Consider the following 14640-nt stretch of genomic DNA (forward strand, 5'->3'; position numbering starts at 1 on the left):
AAGAATCATAATATAATTTGACTCTAGGGCCTTCAAACTTTGGCTTTGCAGTTACCGTAGGTGTCATGTGATCCACTGGAATAAAAACACATACACATCCCAACAGTCAACAACAGCCCACTGCCGACCACTCACCATGACTGGCTGTGGAGTTTCCTCCAATCAAAACCAATTCTGGTGCAAGTGGCCTGGATGCCTACACAAGTCATGCATACATGAATGGCATTAGATGACAAATGTGGTAAAAGAAGGTACCAGTACATGCATACATAGAGACATCACAAATGGCACGTCCAAATATGGATCCATTTGTTGCTCATGTATTGGGAACTACATGTACATCAACCAGAAATAGAATAGTGGGGACAGTTCGGAACAATGATGCCAATAACCCTAACCCCCTAGGGACCATTGAAATCCTCCATAACCTTGTTGGGTTCAGCATGCCAATAATGTACAGTACATTCTGCAATGTGTTTTCTGTCTAATTTCTGAGTTTAGACAACAGGGGCAATCCAGGATCTTTCTATGGGGGGGTGGGTGTGAGAGAATTTTTGTTTGTACAGGGAAGGGGTTTACTTTGGCCATCTAATTTCTTTGTTTTGTTTTGTTCTAACCTATTTAACAGAGTATGTACACTGTCTGCAGTACACTGTATATTCAAATAATACAAAATATAATTTCTATGCAGGCAGAAGTGGAATTTAATTGTTTTGAAGATGTTTGATAATTTGGTTGTCATACACACACTGTGTGTACATGACTCGTGAGTGGTTAACAGATCCCAACAAACACAAACTTGATTGGAGTGTAATAAGATTCTTATATTGTGTATGTATTATTTCCATAGTGTGAAAATGTGGTAACAGATGCTCAGCATACCGCTTATGACCAACTGTATACAGGACAGAGAATGTCAAGAGAAAAGATTGATTTCCTCCAAGAGTCAATAAAGCCCATACACCAGGGCATGGTGGACTCCATTAACGTACATGTATAACTAGTGCACTGCTGGCACAATGATTTATGCAAATAATCACATTACTGAGACACATTATAGCCTGTTAATAGTTCAATCACAGTTCAGTGGGACTTTGTGGGAGGGTTATCACGCATGGGAAATGAGAGGCTCAACAGTCTGAATTGTACTCATACATACTTGTACATGTAACTTTTCTCACCATGAATTGCTCCAGGGAAACTTCCACAGTCCAGACATTACCAAGTCAGTGAGGACATCTTGAACTTTGAAGCAAAGACATGATGGCACGAGGAGTATAATTATTTGATCTTTCTAAAGATGACACAGACTGACAGCTCAGAGTAAATGAATACTCTCTTGTGTTGCACAGTCTTTCAATTAATAAGCTGCTTGTTCAACAAAATTATTTATAATCGACCGGTACTATTTGTTACATAAGCTTGAGAGATCGTATTAAAGCTTAGATGCCCTTTGCTAACTACTATCAGTTTCAATTTGGACATACTTTTCAGTTTAGAAATGACATCTCCTGACAACTCACAGCGTTTCCCACAGGCTCCTCCTCTGTGGCCAGGTTTAACCTTTTTCCCCTGAAGTGTGGGTTATGCATCCTGGGGAGGTCAGTGACCAGTACTTTCTACGGTTTCCTAAATTTTACGTTAAATTTTACTTCATTGAATGTCTGCTTTTTTAAAATGTGGACAAGGGAACACAATGTACTTTAATTTGTTTTGAAACTCCCTTATCTAAGTAAACTGGATAGATGTAATTTGTGATATTATCATAAAAACTCCATTTTTGTTACAATTAAATCCACAGGAGCAAATAATACATGTATGAGTATCCTTGGCAAGAAAATAAGATGACAGGACTCGTTTCCATATTTGATCATCAACCTGATTATCAACGAAGCCTATCTAGCTGGCTGCATCTTCAATCCTTCAAACTCCTTTCATAAGGAATGTACATGTACACTGTACATGTACATGTATACTTTATGTACAGTAACCTCCATGCACTAAAATCCTGTTATTTCATGAATGTATTCCTTGAAGGAGTAAGCCCTGCCTCAAACTAGAGCTAGAACAGAGCTCTATGCTCAACCTTTGCAAATCCCCCCAGCAATTCCTGTCAACATGTTGAAGCAGTGCAAATGATATCCAGGAGCAGTGCGGATGATTTCAAGCATCTAATCTACATGTAGGCCTACATGTTAAGTACGCGTAATGCATGGGTGAGCATACATGTACATGTAAATGTCTAACCCAAGACTTTGACACGGTGTATCCATCGCAGTCAGCCACAAATATGGTACAGCCCTATTCCTACAAAACCACTTAACAGGTTTTTGGAGGATTGAGGACTGTTGGGGTTAATAGTAAACTTGTAAGCTACAAAAGGGAACATCTGATGATGTGTGGATGTTCAGATGTTTCTATCAATTTGGGCCGGGTTTGAAGTTTGGGAGAAAAGTTATGTGATGGAGGAGGAGTGTATACACACGTACATGTACATGTCCAATCACATACAGCACATATACCGGTACATGTAAATCTAGGTTTCCAAACGTTCTTGATTCAAGTCCTGTAACCCATATACATGTAAAGTTACCTAGGAGTTCTGATGCATATAACTGCAGAGCCAATTTCAACGATTCTAAAGAATTCCCCAGCTTCACAACAGTTATGGAGACAGAACCTACCAGTTAGGCTAATCAGCACCCAAAGTACCGGTACATGTATGAGATCTGTTTACAACCTGAGGCCTTGCTCGACATTTGTATACATGACAATGGAAGGGATTTTGGTCTGACAGAAATGCCATAAAGGTACCGAACCTTTAAAAGATGGCAAAACAAGCTTCCATTCTTGTTCAGAACTGTGCAGAGTTGAGAAAGATTTGTGCACATGTGCCTTCACAGGTACATGTATATATATGTACTGTAGCATACATGTACAAAAGTATTATTACATGTACATGTACCAGTACATATATGTACATGTAGATGGTTAATTCAGAAATTAGGGATCCAAAAGTGTGACTTTTTCGTGTCCCTGTTACATCTGACATTTTTTATTTGACATGGAAATATCACTGGAATTGTTTTCGAACTATTACTATTTGTTTGGCAGGTAATTTGCAATAAATTCATCACTCTTGGAAATTAGAAAATGTGTTCTGAACTTACAAATCACGTGACAGGGACACAAAAAAACTGGACCCCCAAATTCTGGAATGACCCAGATAGCATGTACATGTACACATTGCTTTAAATAAGGCATGTGGTACCCCTATTTATGGCTACAGACATGTTACAGTGTAAGTTGTGTCACATACATGTATTTGCAAACTGCTATCATACATCTTGAATTGAGCAATTTATATGCATCAGTCCCATGAGAAAAACTATGATCATTTCATTCCCATGTCTGCACAGCAGAGATACACTGTACGTGTACATACATTTCTTCCCGACAATAGTGAATTTTTTTGGTTTTTATTTTGGGGAAAGAATGAGATATACACTATAAGTCTGTATGCAAGGACACAACTCTCTGTGACATCTGGCAACTTCATGACCTTTTCGGCAGTGAAACAAACCGCTACATGTACATGTACATTACCACAAGTCAACCATGTTTTCACCTCGCTGTGACCTCACGCAATGAAAGCTCCCCGATTGATTAACACATGAACTTGAGTCCGTCAGGACAACCATCACTTTTTTGAGAGACACAAGCACCAGCAAGTTTAGGGGGGAGGGGCAAAAGAAAGGGGGTTCAGTGCAGTGTAGGCATGCTCATAGTGCTCCTTACCAAAGTGCACCTGTGCAAGATTTGCAGTTAATAGCATAGCAACAGGCTACCGGTACACGTTATGTCTGATTTCACGCACTCTGACTGCAAAATCAGGTATCCTCTTTGTTAATGGATAATTCCAGGAAACCCAGCATAAATAATGAAATTTTTGATGACAAATCCAAATTACATTAATCGTTATATTTTCTGTGGAACTGATTTTGTACCCTGCCTCAAAAATGAAAATGAAAAATATGGTTTTAAATAACCCAAAAATTATTTGATTTATTCACCTGAAAAACTTGAATGTTGCCAAATTTGATCAATATCTATTAAAAATGAGTTTTCCTGGTTATAAAAACTAGATTCATATAAAGTAGAAGACTGTCTTAATCGACTGCATGCAAAAATTGGGAATCCACCGGTTGCAAGTTTTTGTAAAGTAAGTTTTAATTTGAACCAAATTTTCACGCCAAACTGTGAGAATCCAGACATTTGTAATGGAAACATTTGTCACATACTAGTATCTGTTCTATGATTATTTTATGTCTTAATAAAACTTAATTCTTAGAGTCAGGAGTTATAACTTTGTCAAACCTTTAACAAAAAGAGGATATCCTTGCACCATACTCTAGTAAGTGCAGACTTTTGAGAAACATTTTTACAGCAAGTCACATGTCAAGTGCAGTTGAGTATGCATGTTTACAGGTGTACACATTTACATGTACAGGTGACATGTACATATTTATGCACTTGTGCTGAGGAGAATGCGACCACTGTGATGTTGGGAGTTTCATTGACGACGAATTACCTTAAGAAATGGCATCAGTACTGATGAAATCAGTTCAATCTAACAGAAAATCATCATCCTAGTGTTGGATACAACTTTGGTAATAAAAATCTACACAAACTGGGTTTGAATTTTTGTACACCGTTGGATCAATACGATTTAGGGGTGATTCAAAATGGCCTGTTTAATGAAAATTTCGTCTGGCTGGTTCAAAATAAATGCGTAAAATCAATGCATTAAGGGTGAAATTTTAATTTGGTGCTGAATTTTTGTCTCAGAAAACTTATTTTCACTTAGAAATTTCTACTTTATGAAGTCAGTACAAATTTTTGCAATTTGATTTTTTTGAGTGGTAAAAAGGGTCAGTAAAAAGTCACCTTTGTATATTATTTTTGAGATTTACCGTTACTCAAAAATCTAACAAAAGGAGGAAAAATGTGTGTTCATGGTGTTATGTTTACATCCTCCCAACATTTATTTTTGCTGCAACACTTCGGTATTTTACCAGGTCAGTCATTGAAAAAATCTGCTCCCACGAAAAACCATTGTTGAAAATGAAGTGCATGTATGCACGTTTGTAAATGAACGTTGTCTCTGGGGGCATGAACATACTAGAGTGTAGGGTGAACTTGCTGGTGTTTGTGACACTCACAAATCTGGAGGAATATGATACTTAAATCTTTCCTTTATCACTTTGGAAAGTGTTCCATATACAAGTACACGTACAGACATCACTTGACACCCTGTGCACAAACCCTATGACATGTATGAGCCCAGTCTGAAAAATTCTGAGTATTTGCTAAGTACATGTAAATGTATATGATTCCACATTTTCACTGCTACATTTGACTTTTTTGGGCATGTTTATAAACTACTGCAAGGGAACTTAAGTGATGTCCATATATGAAACTCTACCATAACTTTCACAATATAGACAATTCCAATTCCCAGTTGGCATATAGCACATGGATTGCTGTTGCACCTTTTGGATGTAACTGTTGTGCGTGTTATCAATATCAGTGGACTTCGGCTATCAACATTGTGCTACTGGTTAATCATACAGAAAATATCCGAGTCTACTTCACCTTTTCAAAATGATTTACCAGAGCTGAGAATTACAAGGAAAAAGCAACAGACCGATCATGGTGGCATGACCTACATGTAGATGTACATGTAGGCTACCAGTCAATTAGAAAATAGAAACAGAAACTTATCACTCCTAGCATTAATAACCGAACACCTATCCAAAGTTGACACAATTTTCAGCAATCAAAATACTTGTAAGCTTGAAACTAAGATTTTGCTATGAACAAAGCACTTCACTTGGGAACAAGCAACAGGGACAAATTACATGTATAATCTGGTTGAAATACATAAGTAAAAATCCTACATGTACACTCACATGTATACTATTCATAGTACTAGATTTGAGTGGAGGCTAGTTACATTTGACCATGTACATGTATTTACATTCTTGATAAATACCTTGACATGTCTTTCTGAAAAAGGAAGCAACAGCCAGGGCATGTGTTGCATGAAGTGCTCATCGCAGTGTTGCTCTGTCTTATCTGAACTCACAAAGACAACTTCAAGTCTTTTCCCACCCCCTTGCCCGTGTTCACTGTTGAAACTGTTGTAGAAGTTGCTCAAGATCGGCGTGTACTCCCGGCACGGGGCGCACCAGTGCGCCGCGAAATACAGGCCGATGACTCTCCCCTCCCCGGCCAACGACGACACGTCCACCTTCTCACGTTGTTTATTGAGGAGTACTTCGCCAAGAAGAAGAACAAGTGGGCTTGTCATGATGTCAAAATACTAGAGCTTGCCTTTCTCACAAAATCGTCTTTAAATAGTGAAACGATTACAACTCTCGGATCAAAATCTTCACGGTAAGTCCAGGCATGCCACCGAACCGAGTGCATTATCTCATGCGCATCATGCATGCACATGAGCTCGTGCAAGTTATGGATGCGCGAAAATGCATGCTTGTTTATTTCATATCTCGTATGCACCGGGTTCCCTCCGAGTTCTCGCGTACCAAAAAGCGACATGAAGTGGGACCAGTGTACATGTGCATAGTTTACTTTATTTGTAACTCAAGAGGGCGCTCGAACACTTTGGTGGTGGTGCGTGTGTACGCAACCGGACCACCGAGAAAACGTACATGGCGACTTGATTCGTCCTAAACTACCAGGCGCAGTTTTACGGGAGCTGGGGGAGCCCCCAAAATTTTCGTCTAACTCCGCCCAAAAAAGTGAACAAAAAAGGCTGGAAAATATTGGATTCGCAATTTTCGCATTAAAAAATTAAATGAATAGTTCATGATCATTTTGCAGGGTCATTATGCGTAATATACATTAGATTCCTTTTTCTCTACCAAAGTGAAAGACCATTAGCGAAAGTTAAAAGGTAACGCCACGTGCGAAGGGTCGAGCCCGCCCCCCCCCAAAAAAATGGCTCTAGAACCGCACCAGCTAACTGTGATAAAATCGTCTCTTGGCATTGTGTTGTAAAAGCGAAGCCATTTTGTCATTCACTTCATACACAAGCACTTAATCATTACATTTCGTTTCTGGTATTTTAAATGCGTTGAAGAGTACCCTGGTTTTTGGTGGTTTTTTTTAGATGCTTTTGCATTTGGTAAGAACTTTTTCCCATGAAAAGCGGGACCAGAACACCTGTGTTCAGCCATCAATCCTTCCAAGCGCCTTGTTCCGGCGCTGGGTGACAAGCTAAGATAATACGCCACTGGCATCCCTTTGCTCTGATACACACAATAACAAAACCAAAAATGAAGCATGAAGAAAAAGGGGAAGGGGAAAAATGACAAAATAATAATAATAATAAACAAATTAAGAATTACAGTGACAATAAAAAAAGATGACACCCCACAGTGTCATCTTTTGTATATCGATAAAAAGTTTAATGCATCACCTATGTGTCCTCCTGACTGCAACAATCAGACAAAAAATTTGAGAAGCACGATAATACGACCAACCCTAAAAATTCCTGGATTTTGAACTTTCCAATCCTGAGCAAAAGGGACAACTTTCCATTTCCCCATCGGTTGCAAATTCACTTTGGTAAATCATCACCAAACTGAAGTTGAGGTTGTTGAAGTTTGTCATTGAATAAGCCCATTCCTCTTTAAATACAGCACATTTGAAAAGTCCCACACATTTGCTCCTTAGTTTATCCCCTCAAAACGCAAGCATGCATGTCCCGCCCCCAAAGAACCCCGACAAAACAATCTATCACAGATAAAGAGATTGCTTACGACTGCAATACAGGACCATCGTACTGCGCTCGTCAGTGCCTTGTGCCATGCACGTAATGGTTTGTAAATGTACATGTATACGTTGCGCATTTGCATGCCTGTCTTCACATAAACAGTGAATAGCATTGGACATTATTAAAACAAAGAGAAAAAGGAAAGAGAAAAACATAAAAATGCGTCTGCCGGAATCAGTCTTTACTCTTTACGTTCATCTAGTGGGACCTGAAGCTTGACTCTCTTGCGAAGTGAAAGATCACGTCTTTCATTTTTCGTGTGTGCCAACTTCACAGTTTTGTTTTAAAATTGAAATTAATAACTCTTAAGCATTTTGTTGGAAGGAACTGAATACATGTAGTGTAAAGAAAAGGAAATGAAATCGTAGATGACGTAACACACAATTTCCTCTCGACGTTAAAAGCCGTTTCTACAAACTGTTTCTCCCTATGATTCGAAACCAAAACGTATTCTTTGATAATGACTGATTTGACTTGCACCTGATTTCAAAATGAATGTTACGAAAGTTATCGAAGGGCATTTTTTTTTCAGTATTTTATATTTATTCCAAACACATTTTTTCTTCGTTTTTTATTTGGAAACTGAAGTGTGCGTGATTCCTTTTCTTTTAAACGAAGGCAGGCCGAGAGAGTATTTCGTGCTTACTAGAATTTTTCATGAATAGTAGTTTGCAGGGTGACTCCTCCCACTGTATCACGTGATTGGAAGTTGCAAATGACATCACGTATTGAAAGCTGCCAATCAAACGTAGCCGCCATTTTGTGGAGGTAGGTGTGTGTGGGGGGGTTTACCGTGTGTGGCTTGTTTACCGTTTGACGGCCAAAACATAGGCTTTTTTAGAGAACCGTGCTTCAGCGTTCGTTGCATTTTCTCCAGTAATCGTGTACGTAGTGGATAAATAAGAGATTGCAGTTTGTCGGTGGCCTCTCAGTGAGTTCGTATTATTTCAGTAGGCCTAGCGTTTTTACGTGATTGATTTCGGCGAAAAGATAAACTCCGTTCCGTGAAACACGTAGGCCTACATGATGTAGGCCCCCCTTACCTTAGGCCTATTAGCCTATACTCGTACACGCGGCACAGGCAGAGGCCTGTGTACATTTGTACACATGTACGTAGCTTTATTATAGCCAGTCAGACAGCTGATTTGTGTCTCGTCAGTGAATGTGGCGTAACCGATGTGGTAGCTCGGGAAATTCCGGGATTTAGGCCTGTGCTCTTGTTATGGAGATTGAGGACCCTGTTCTTAAAGAGCCGCATTTTACTTTCGAACTCACCTTGGTGGATTGCTGTAACATCATGCTCAATGTTAATAACCATTAACTGTCTTGACTGTACTGTAGTACAAGTTGATGTCAAAAAAGGGCTAGGCCCTACCCCCAGAACTGTGGGGTCGGACGTATACTCAGTGTTTGCCCCTGAAGGCTTGTGAAAAACCCACAAATTGGGATTTTTCAGATGACGTCATTTCTATATCATACAATTACATCTGGAAACCAGACAAATGAGTTGGTCTTACGTCTTATCTACAACTTGTACAAGCTGAAAACGCTTTTAAACAGTAAATAATGAGGGGCCAGTCTATTTCAGTAGCAAGGCCCTGTGTTCATATTGCACATATATGTGTGTACATGTACATCATTTCCAGGAAAAAAAAAGTGAGGGCAAAATCCAAAAAACCCAGTCGCCGCACCACTTCTAGAGGCAACCCCTGACCACAAACTGGAGACTTTGGGAGGGGGGCCTAATTAAGTAAGTGGCGATTACTATGAATAGATTGTGTTTTAGCCTTAATCTGATGGATCAGCTGCAAGTGCTTGTTGCTGATGACTGTTGGTCAGCATGGTTGGTTATATTTCAGTATGTTCAGGAAGCATTTGCATGGCTTTCATGTGTACATGTAAGTATCACAAGTTATACAGGGATGCTGGATCAGCCATATCATACTAGTGTTAGCTATCAATATGTAGTACTAGTTGTCCAGTTCGTTCGTGTATGTGGTGTATGTAAGGTTACATATGTTACATGTACAAGAGAAAGAATTGAAAGGTGTAGATTGTGTTTGAAAGTTTAAACAAACTTTCTTGAGTGCATCATTTTAAATATGATATTTGGCTATTGCTCGTAGTTGGCAAGAGTTGTGTTTCTGGCCACCATGTACAAGTACATGTACTGGCTACCAAGCAACAGATTCCAACTCACATTGTACATGTATTTTCTTTGATTTGAAGGCGAACCCATTTAGCTGGGAAAAATTGAAATTGTTAGAGGAACTTGGTGTTTTACATGTACATATACATGTAGGACATACTTCGAAAACTTGTTGGTGTTTGTTAAACTCAAGAGTCACGGTGGCTGGATGTGGATCTCTTCCTCTGTACTTGTCTGGATTTCATGAGTTGCGATCACCGACACATACACTGTACATGTGACTGTAGTGTACCTGCATTGTTAGCATGAAATTCACAACCCGCGGTGATCATAAAGGTCCATGATGTTTATTACTCCCTCGGCAAGGTGAAAACGGCTTCAATTTGGGTGCGAATAAATGTGTGAAGTCAGTATTCTATATGTCATGTGGTGGTGAATCATTACTAAATGTAGGGATTTGGTCTGCATTTGAAAACTAGTTATCGAGATTTGCCTTAGATTGCCAAACAGGGCAATGAAATTGCTGATTTCGTGAATTAACATAAAGTAATCTGTCCAATGTGGCATTGTGGGATGTTCTGTAACTTTTCGGGCCTGTTTGTTTCACACAGATTTTGATCTCGATCAGTGATCCTAATGCCGATTGGCACCATCTACCGGTATTATGCAATATTTGGTGTCCATAAACCAATGACGGATCACTGATCGAGATTCAGATCCATTTGAAACAAGCAGACCCATAATGCAAAAGAAGTCCAGACACCCATCATGCTTTCAACTTCAACTCAATGAAAAGATTGCTTCAAAATTCCTCAGTGTCACTCCCATGAAGGAAGCAACATGTATATTTGCACTGCTAAATATCTGCATAGGGTTATACATGTACATGTCCATGTCCATACATGTACATGTACATGTACAGATTATGTGGAGATAGAAAACAAGCATTCAAATGCAGGTACTGTGTACAAATAGTTCTGAAAGTTGGACTAGAAAAGTATTGCTTTGAAGATGCATGTATGTATGAGAAATGAATACTTTGTGATTATGTGTGGTTCTGATAAGAACTGGACAGTAGTCAACATTTTGAATGGTGTGCTCTGTGCTTGTTGACCAGGAGACTGATGACGAACAGAGCATACAGTTCAAAATGTTGAGTTCTCTCCGGTTCTTATCAGAACCACACATTCAACAAAGGAGATATTTTACATGGTGCTATCGCAAACTGATCACCTTTGCTTGCCATCTTAAAATGAAAAACTTCAAATTCTCAAATATTTTGTGCATTTGTGGGAAAGTTATGTCTTAAGGGCATGGCATAACATTGAGTCACGAAATTAAATTTTCCCAAAGGTTCACCAGGAAGTACAACATACATACATGCATCCTCAAAGTTATTTATTATGGATCACAGGTTACCTGTGATACATCCACAGAGGTCAGAAGTTTGTTTGTTCTGTGCAAACTCAACAAATACAAGTTCCAACTTGTCACTTTATACCTGTGTATTTTCCTGTTTAACTTAGGGCCTTGCATTGCTTTTGAAATGTTTGACTTCACTTTTGTGTAGATGCCAAGTACATGTACATGTATATTTTCACTGCTAAATATTTGTTTTTGTCATGGTAATGCAAGTAGCAAGATGAGTTTTCTTGTATAAAATACTGCTTTTTTGCATTATATGCAGTACAAACTCTCCTGTTGTTTTACCTTTCAAAACCTTTCAAAATCTGTTTACTGTCAAGATGGCTATAAATGATAAAAACTTTTTAAAACATTCCAAAATTTGTACAATTTGAAAGGTATTGAATTGCAAAAAAATTTGGCTATGGAATACCGCTGTGACAAAGGAATGGTGGTTTTCTATCAGAAAATGGCCAGATCTTCCCAAACCTTTCAAAAGGAATTCAGAGGTAGAGTAGTTGCTCAGCCAAATATCACTACTGTTGCTTAGACATAAATGGTCGAACCTTTCAAAACCTTTTAAAATGTTTTTAAAATTATCATTCAGAGAAAAGACATCAACTTTTTTCCTTTCTTTTTTGGTGCCTAATTAAAATTAAAAAACACGTGGCTGTTTTGTATCTGGTTATTAAATACTCACCTTGAATAAAATCAAACAGTCCTCAAAGTTGGCTTCCCCTTCCCTAGCAACCACAATCTATGCTCACAACAGTATGGTTTTCCACAGGACCAATAATTAGTATAATTTCACCCTTGACATTCCACACAACAGTTTCTTTAAAGAGTTGTTTCACCTTTCAAAAATGTTCACACTTCCCTGTTTATTGCATAGTTTCCTACCTTTCCAAACCATCCAATCTGGCAAACATTCAGTTTTGGCAACTCTTTGGTGACAGCACTATGCATAGGAGGGTTTTACTTAATCTCATACAACTCTCTAACTACAGTACATCAGTCATGTTTTTTTGCCTACCAGTGGCTAGTCAACTGTGACTGACTATCAGTACAAAAGCAAAACAAAGAAACTTGTATGAACCAAATGATAATTACTACTCCTGAATATTATATGTAAATGAAATTTCAACCCTCTTTAATCCTAACAGTCCTCAATCCTTCACCTGTTGGAGGACTGAGGAATGTTAGGGTTAAAAGTAATGTTGCCACGTACATATTGAAGCAAAACCTGACTCCAGCCAAGGGGTGATACATGTGCATATATATTTATGCAAACTTCAGCTGCCTACGCCATGTTTACACTTGATCCTGCAAAGGAGGATCAGATCTAGCGAGAGCAATCAAGCAGGGGATCAGATCCGTGCCGCATTTACACTGGATCCTGATCCTGCCTGGCATGGATGAAGCATTGCAACCTCGGGGCAAAGGTTATGTGAACAGTTCACTGATAATGCGCACTGGAGCAAAATGTCAGCCAATATTACGTGTACTTACGCGCTGTATATACGTCTCATTGTCTTATCTTACGTAGTTTCAGATGAAACGATGCAATATGCAACAGTAACGAAAGTCACTAAAGGGGACGTGGATAAAGCATGGGAATGGGCAAGTACCAGTTTACTACCAACTGACAGGACGAAAGCACTCAGGCTTAATTGGGAACCAGCGTAATGCTGGTTATGTACGTAGCGGCAGTACCAACAGCATATGTATGGTGCGTGTACAATGTCATGTAAGTATACACTGTACATGACATGTAGGTCTTCACGATGACACAGACTTGTTTTTTGCTCGCTTCAAGGCTTGCACCGGATGTAGTTATGTCAAATTCCAGGATCGTATCTGGATCTGATCCTTCCCAAGAGGAGGATCAGATCCCGGGATCAGGATCTGATCCTGCGCTGTGTTTACACACGATTTGATCCGAATCTAATCCCTCGCGCCGGATCAAGTGTAAACGCAGTGGATAAATGTACATGTATAAATAGTTGGCAGTATGAGATTTATTACAATGATAAAGTGTGCTCTGGTTCAGTCGAGTTTAATGCAGACAATGACCATAAGCATGGTACCCGTATATCTGTGTACATATACTGTTAGATCGTTTTTGTTTTCTCTGGTTATCATTCTAACTTCTTAGAATCACACACTCACTGAAATGCAGCCTTTCCTGTATGTACAAATACAGTGTAAGTACAGGAAGTGTACAGTACCCCTGTTCCACAATACTTTGTTGTTCTAATGAAATTGTCTCTTGAAGAGAAATACAAGCAGACCATCTGTGTTTCACGTACCGGTATCTGTGTGCTTTTTTTCTTTTGCTTTCAGTACTGGCAAGCAACTGAAACCAAATGAAGGAAGTCTGCTTGACTCTCTTATTGAACTTTTGGCTCACTCTCGGAACCATACTTGTTTGAGATTGGCGTCATCAATTTGTTTTGCATCCTTTTCGCAAGCATCGATGGGGAGCAATATTATGGCTTGTTCATGCTTGAAAACTTGGGAGAAGGTTGATCAGCCATCATCCCTTTCTTGCATATGCTTTCGAAAGAGGGGAGGGGGTCAAAGGAAGGAGTATATTGAACAGGATGGTAAAAATCATGGATGACCCACAAGTGCACACTAATTTTTGTTGGCATCAACATTGATTAAGGTTTGCATTTGCACCAAAATGCAAGACATCATATGGATCAAATCTTTGTAATTTACATGATATCACATGTGGCAGTTTTGGTCTCATCCAAATGATTTTGTTTTTTAATTTTGCACACTGTACATGTACCACTGTGTTATAAGCCTGTTGAACACACAATTATTGCGACCTCCCCCATCCCACCCAGCCAATTTGAATCTTTCTAATCCCTACGGTGGTAATTGTAGCCCTGCATGACAGGCAGATCATACACATAGGACGTGGGAGGGATTTCCCAGTACCTGCAAGTAGCTATGATTAATTTACCCATACAGGGTCCCTGGTCAGCTTTAATTAGGCCTACAGGATCAGTTCTATGCCTGTGTGACTATGACTCACACTCAGCATATGCCACATAGAATGCTAGCAGTTTTGTTACGATATATACACTTATGGATGGGATGTCTGTTGTATTAACATGTTGGCAGTTGTGCATCAGTGGGCAACACAATACACCTACTTAGTTTTTTTATTTTTTGAAACTTGATTATTTGTATTCATGTTGACAATCTCATGACT

The 14640-nt window shown here is 39.1% G+C and overlaps 2 protein-coding genes across 6 annotated transcripts in view; one reads left to right on the forward strand and one right to left on the reverse strand.

Moving 5' to 3' along the window:
- LOC110982285 (nucleoredoxin-like) overlaps window positions 1-6580 on the reverse strand; it is a 50143-nt gene extending 43563 nt beyond the window's left edge. The window contains exon 1 of the mRNA XM_022240599.2: window positions 6056-6580. Within this exon, the coding sequence (XP_022096291.1) occupies window positions 6056-6373 (318 nt within the window). The 5' untranslated portion in view covers window positions 6374-6580. The remainder of the gene's footprint in view (window positions 1-6055) is intronic.
- Window positions 6581-8596: 2016 nt separating this feature from the next.
- Window positions 8597-14640, forward strand: part of LOC110982295 (phosphatidylinositol-3,5-bisphosphate 3-phosphatase MTMR3-like) — a 36633-nt gene continuing 30589 nt past the window's right edge. For 2 of the 5 annotated variants that reach the window (XM_022240613.2, XM_022240618.2), the window contains exon 1: window positions 8636-8792. The gene's annotated coding sequence lies outside the window, so the exon portion shown is untranslated. The other 3 variants (XM_022240616.2, XM_022240614.2, XM_022240617.2) reach the window with 3 other exon arrangements.

The sequence above is a fragment of the Acanthaster planci genome, linkage group LG09 (assembly GCF_054643075.1).
Source record: "Acanthaster planci isolate LZ-2023a linkage group LG09, COTS_SCS, whole genome shotgun sequence".
NCBI lineage: Eukaryota > Metazoa > Echinodermata > Asteroidea > Valvatida > Acanthasteridae > Acanthaster > Acanthaster planci.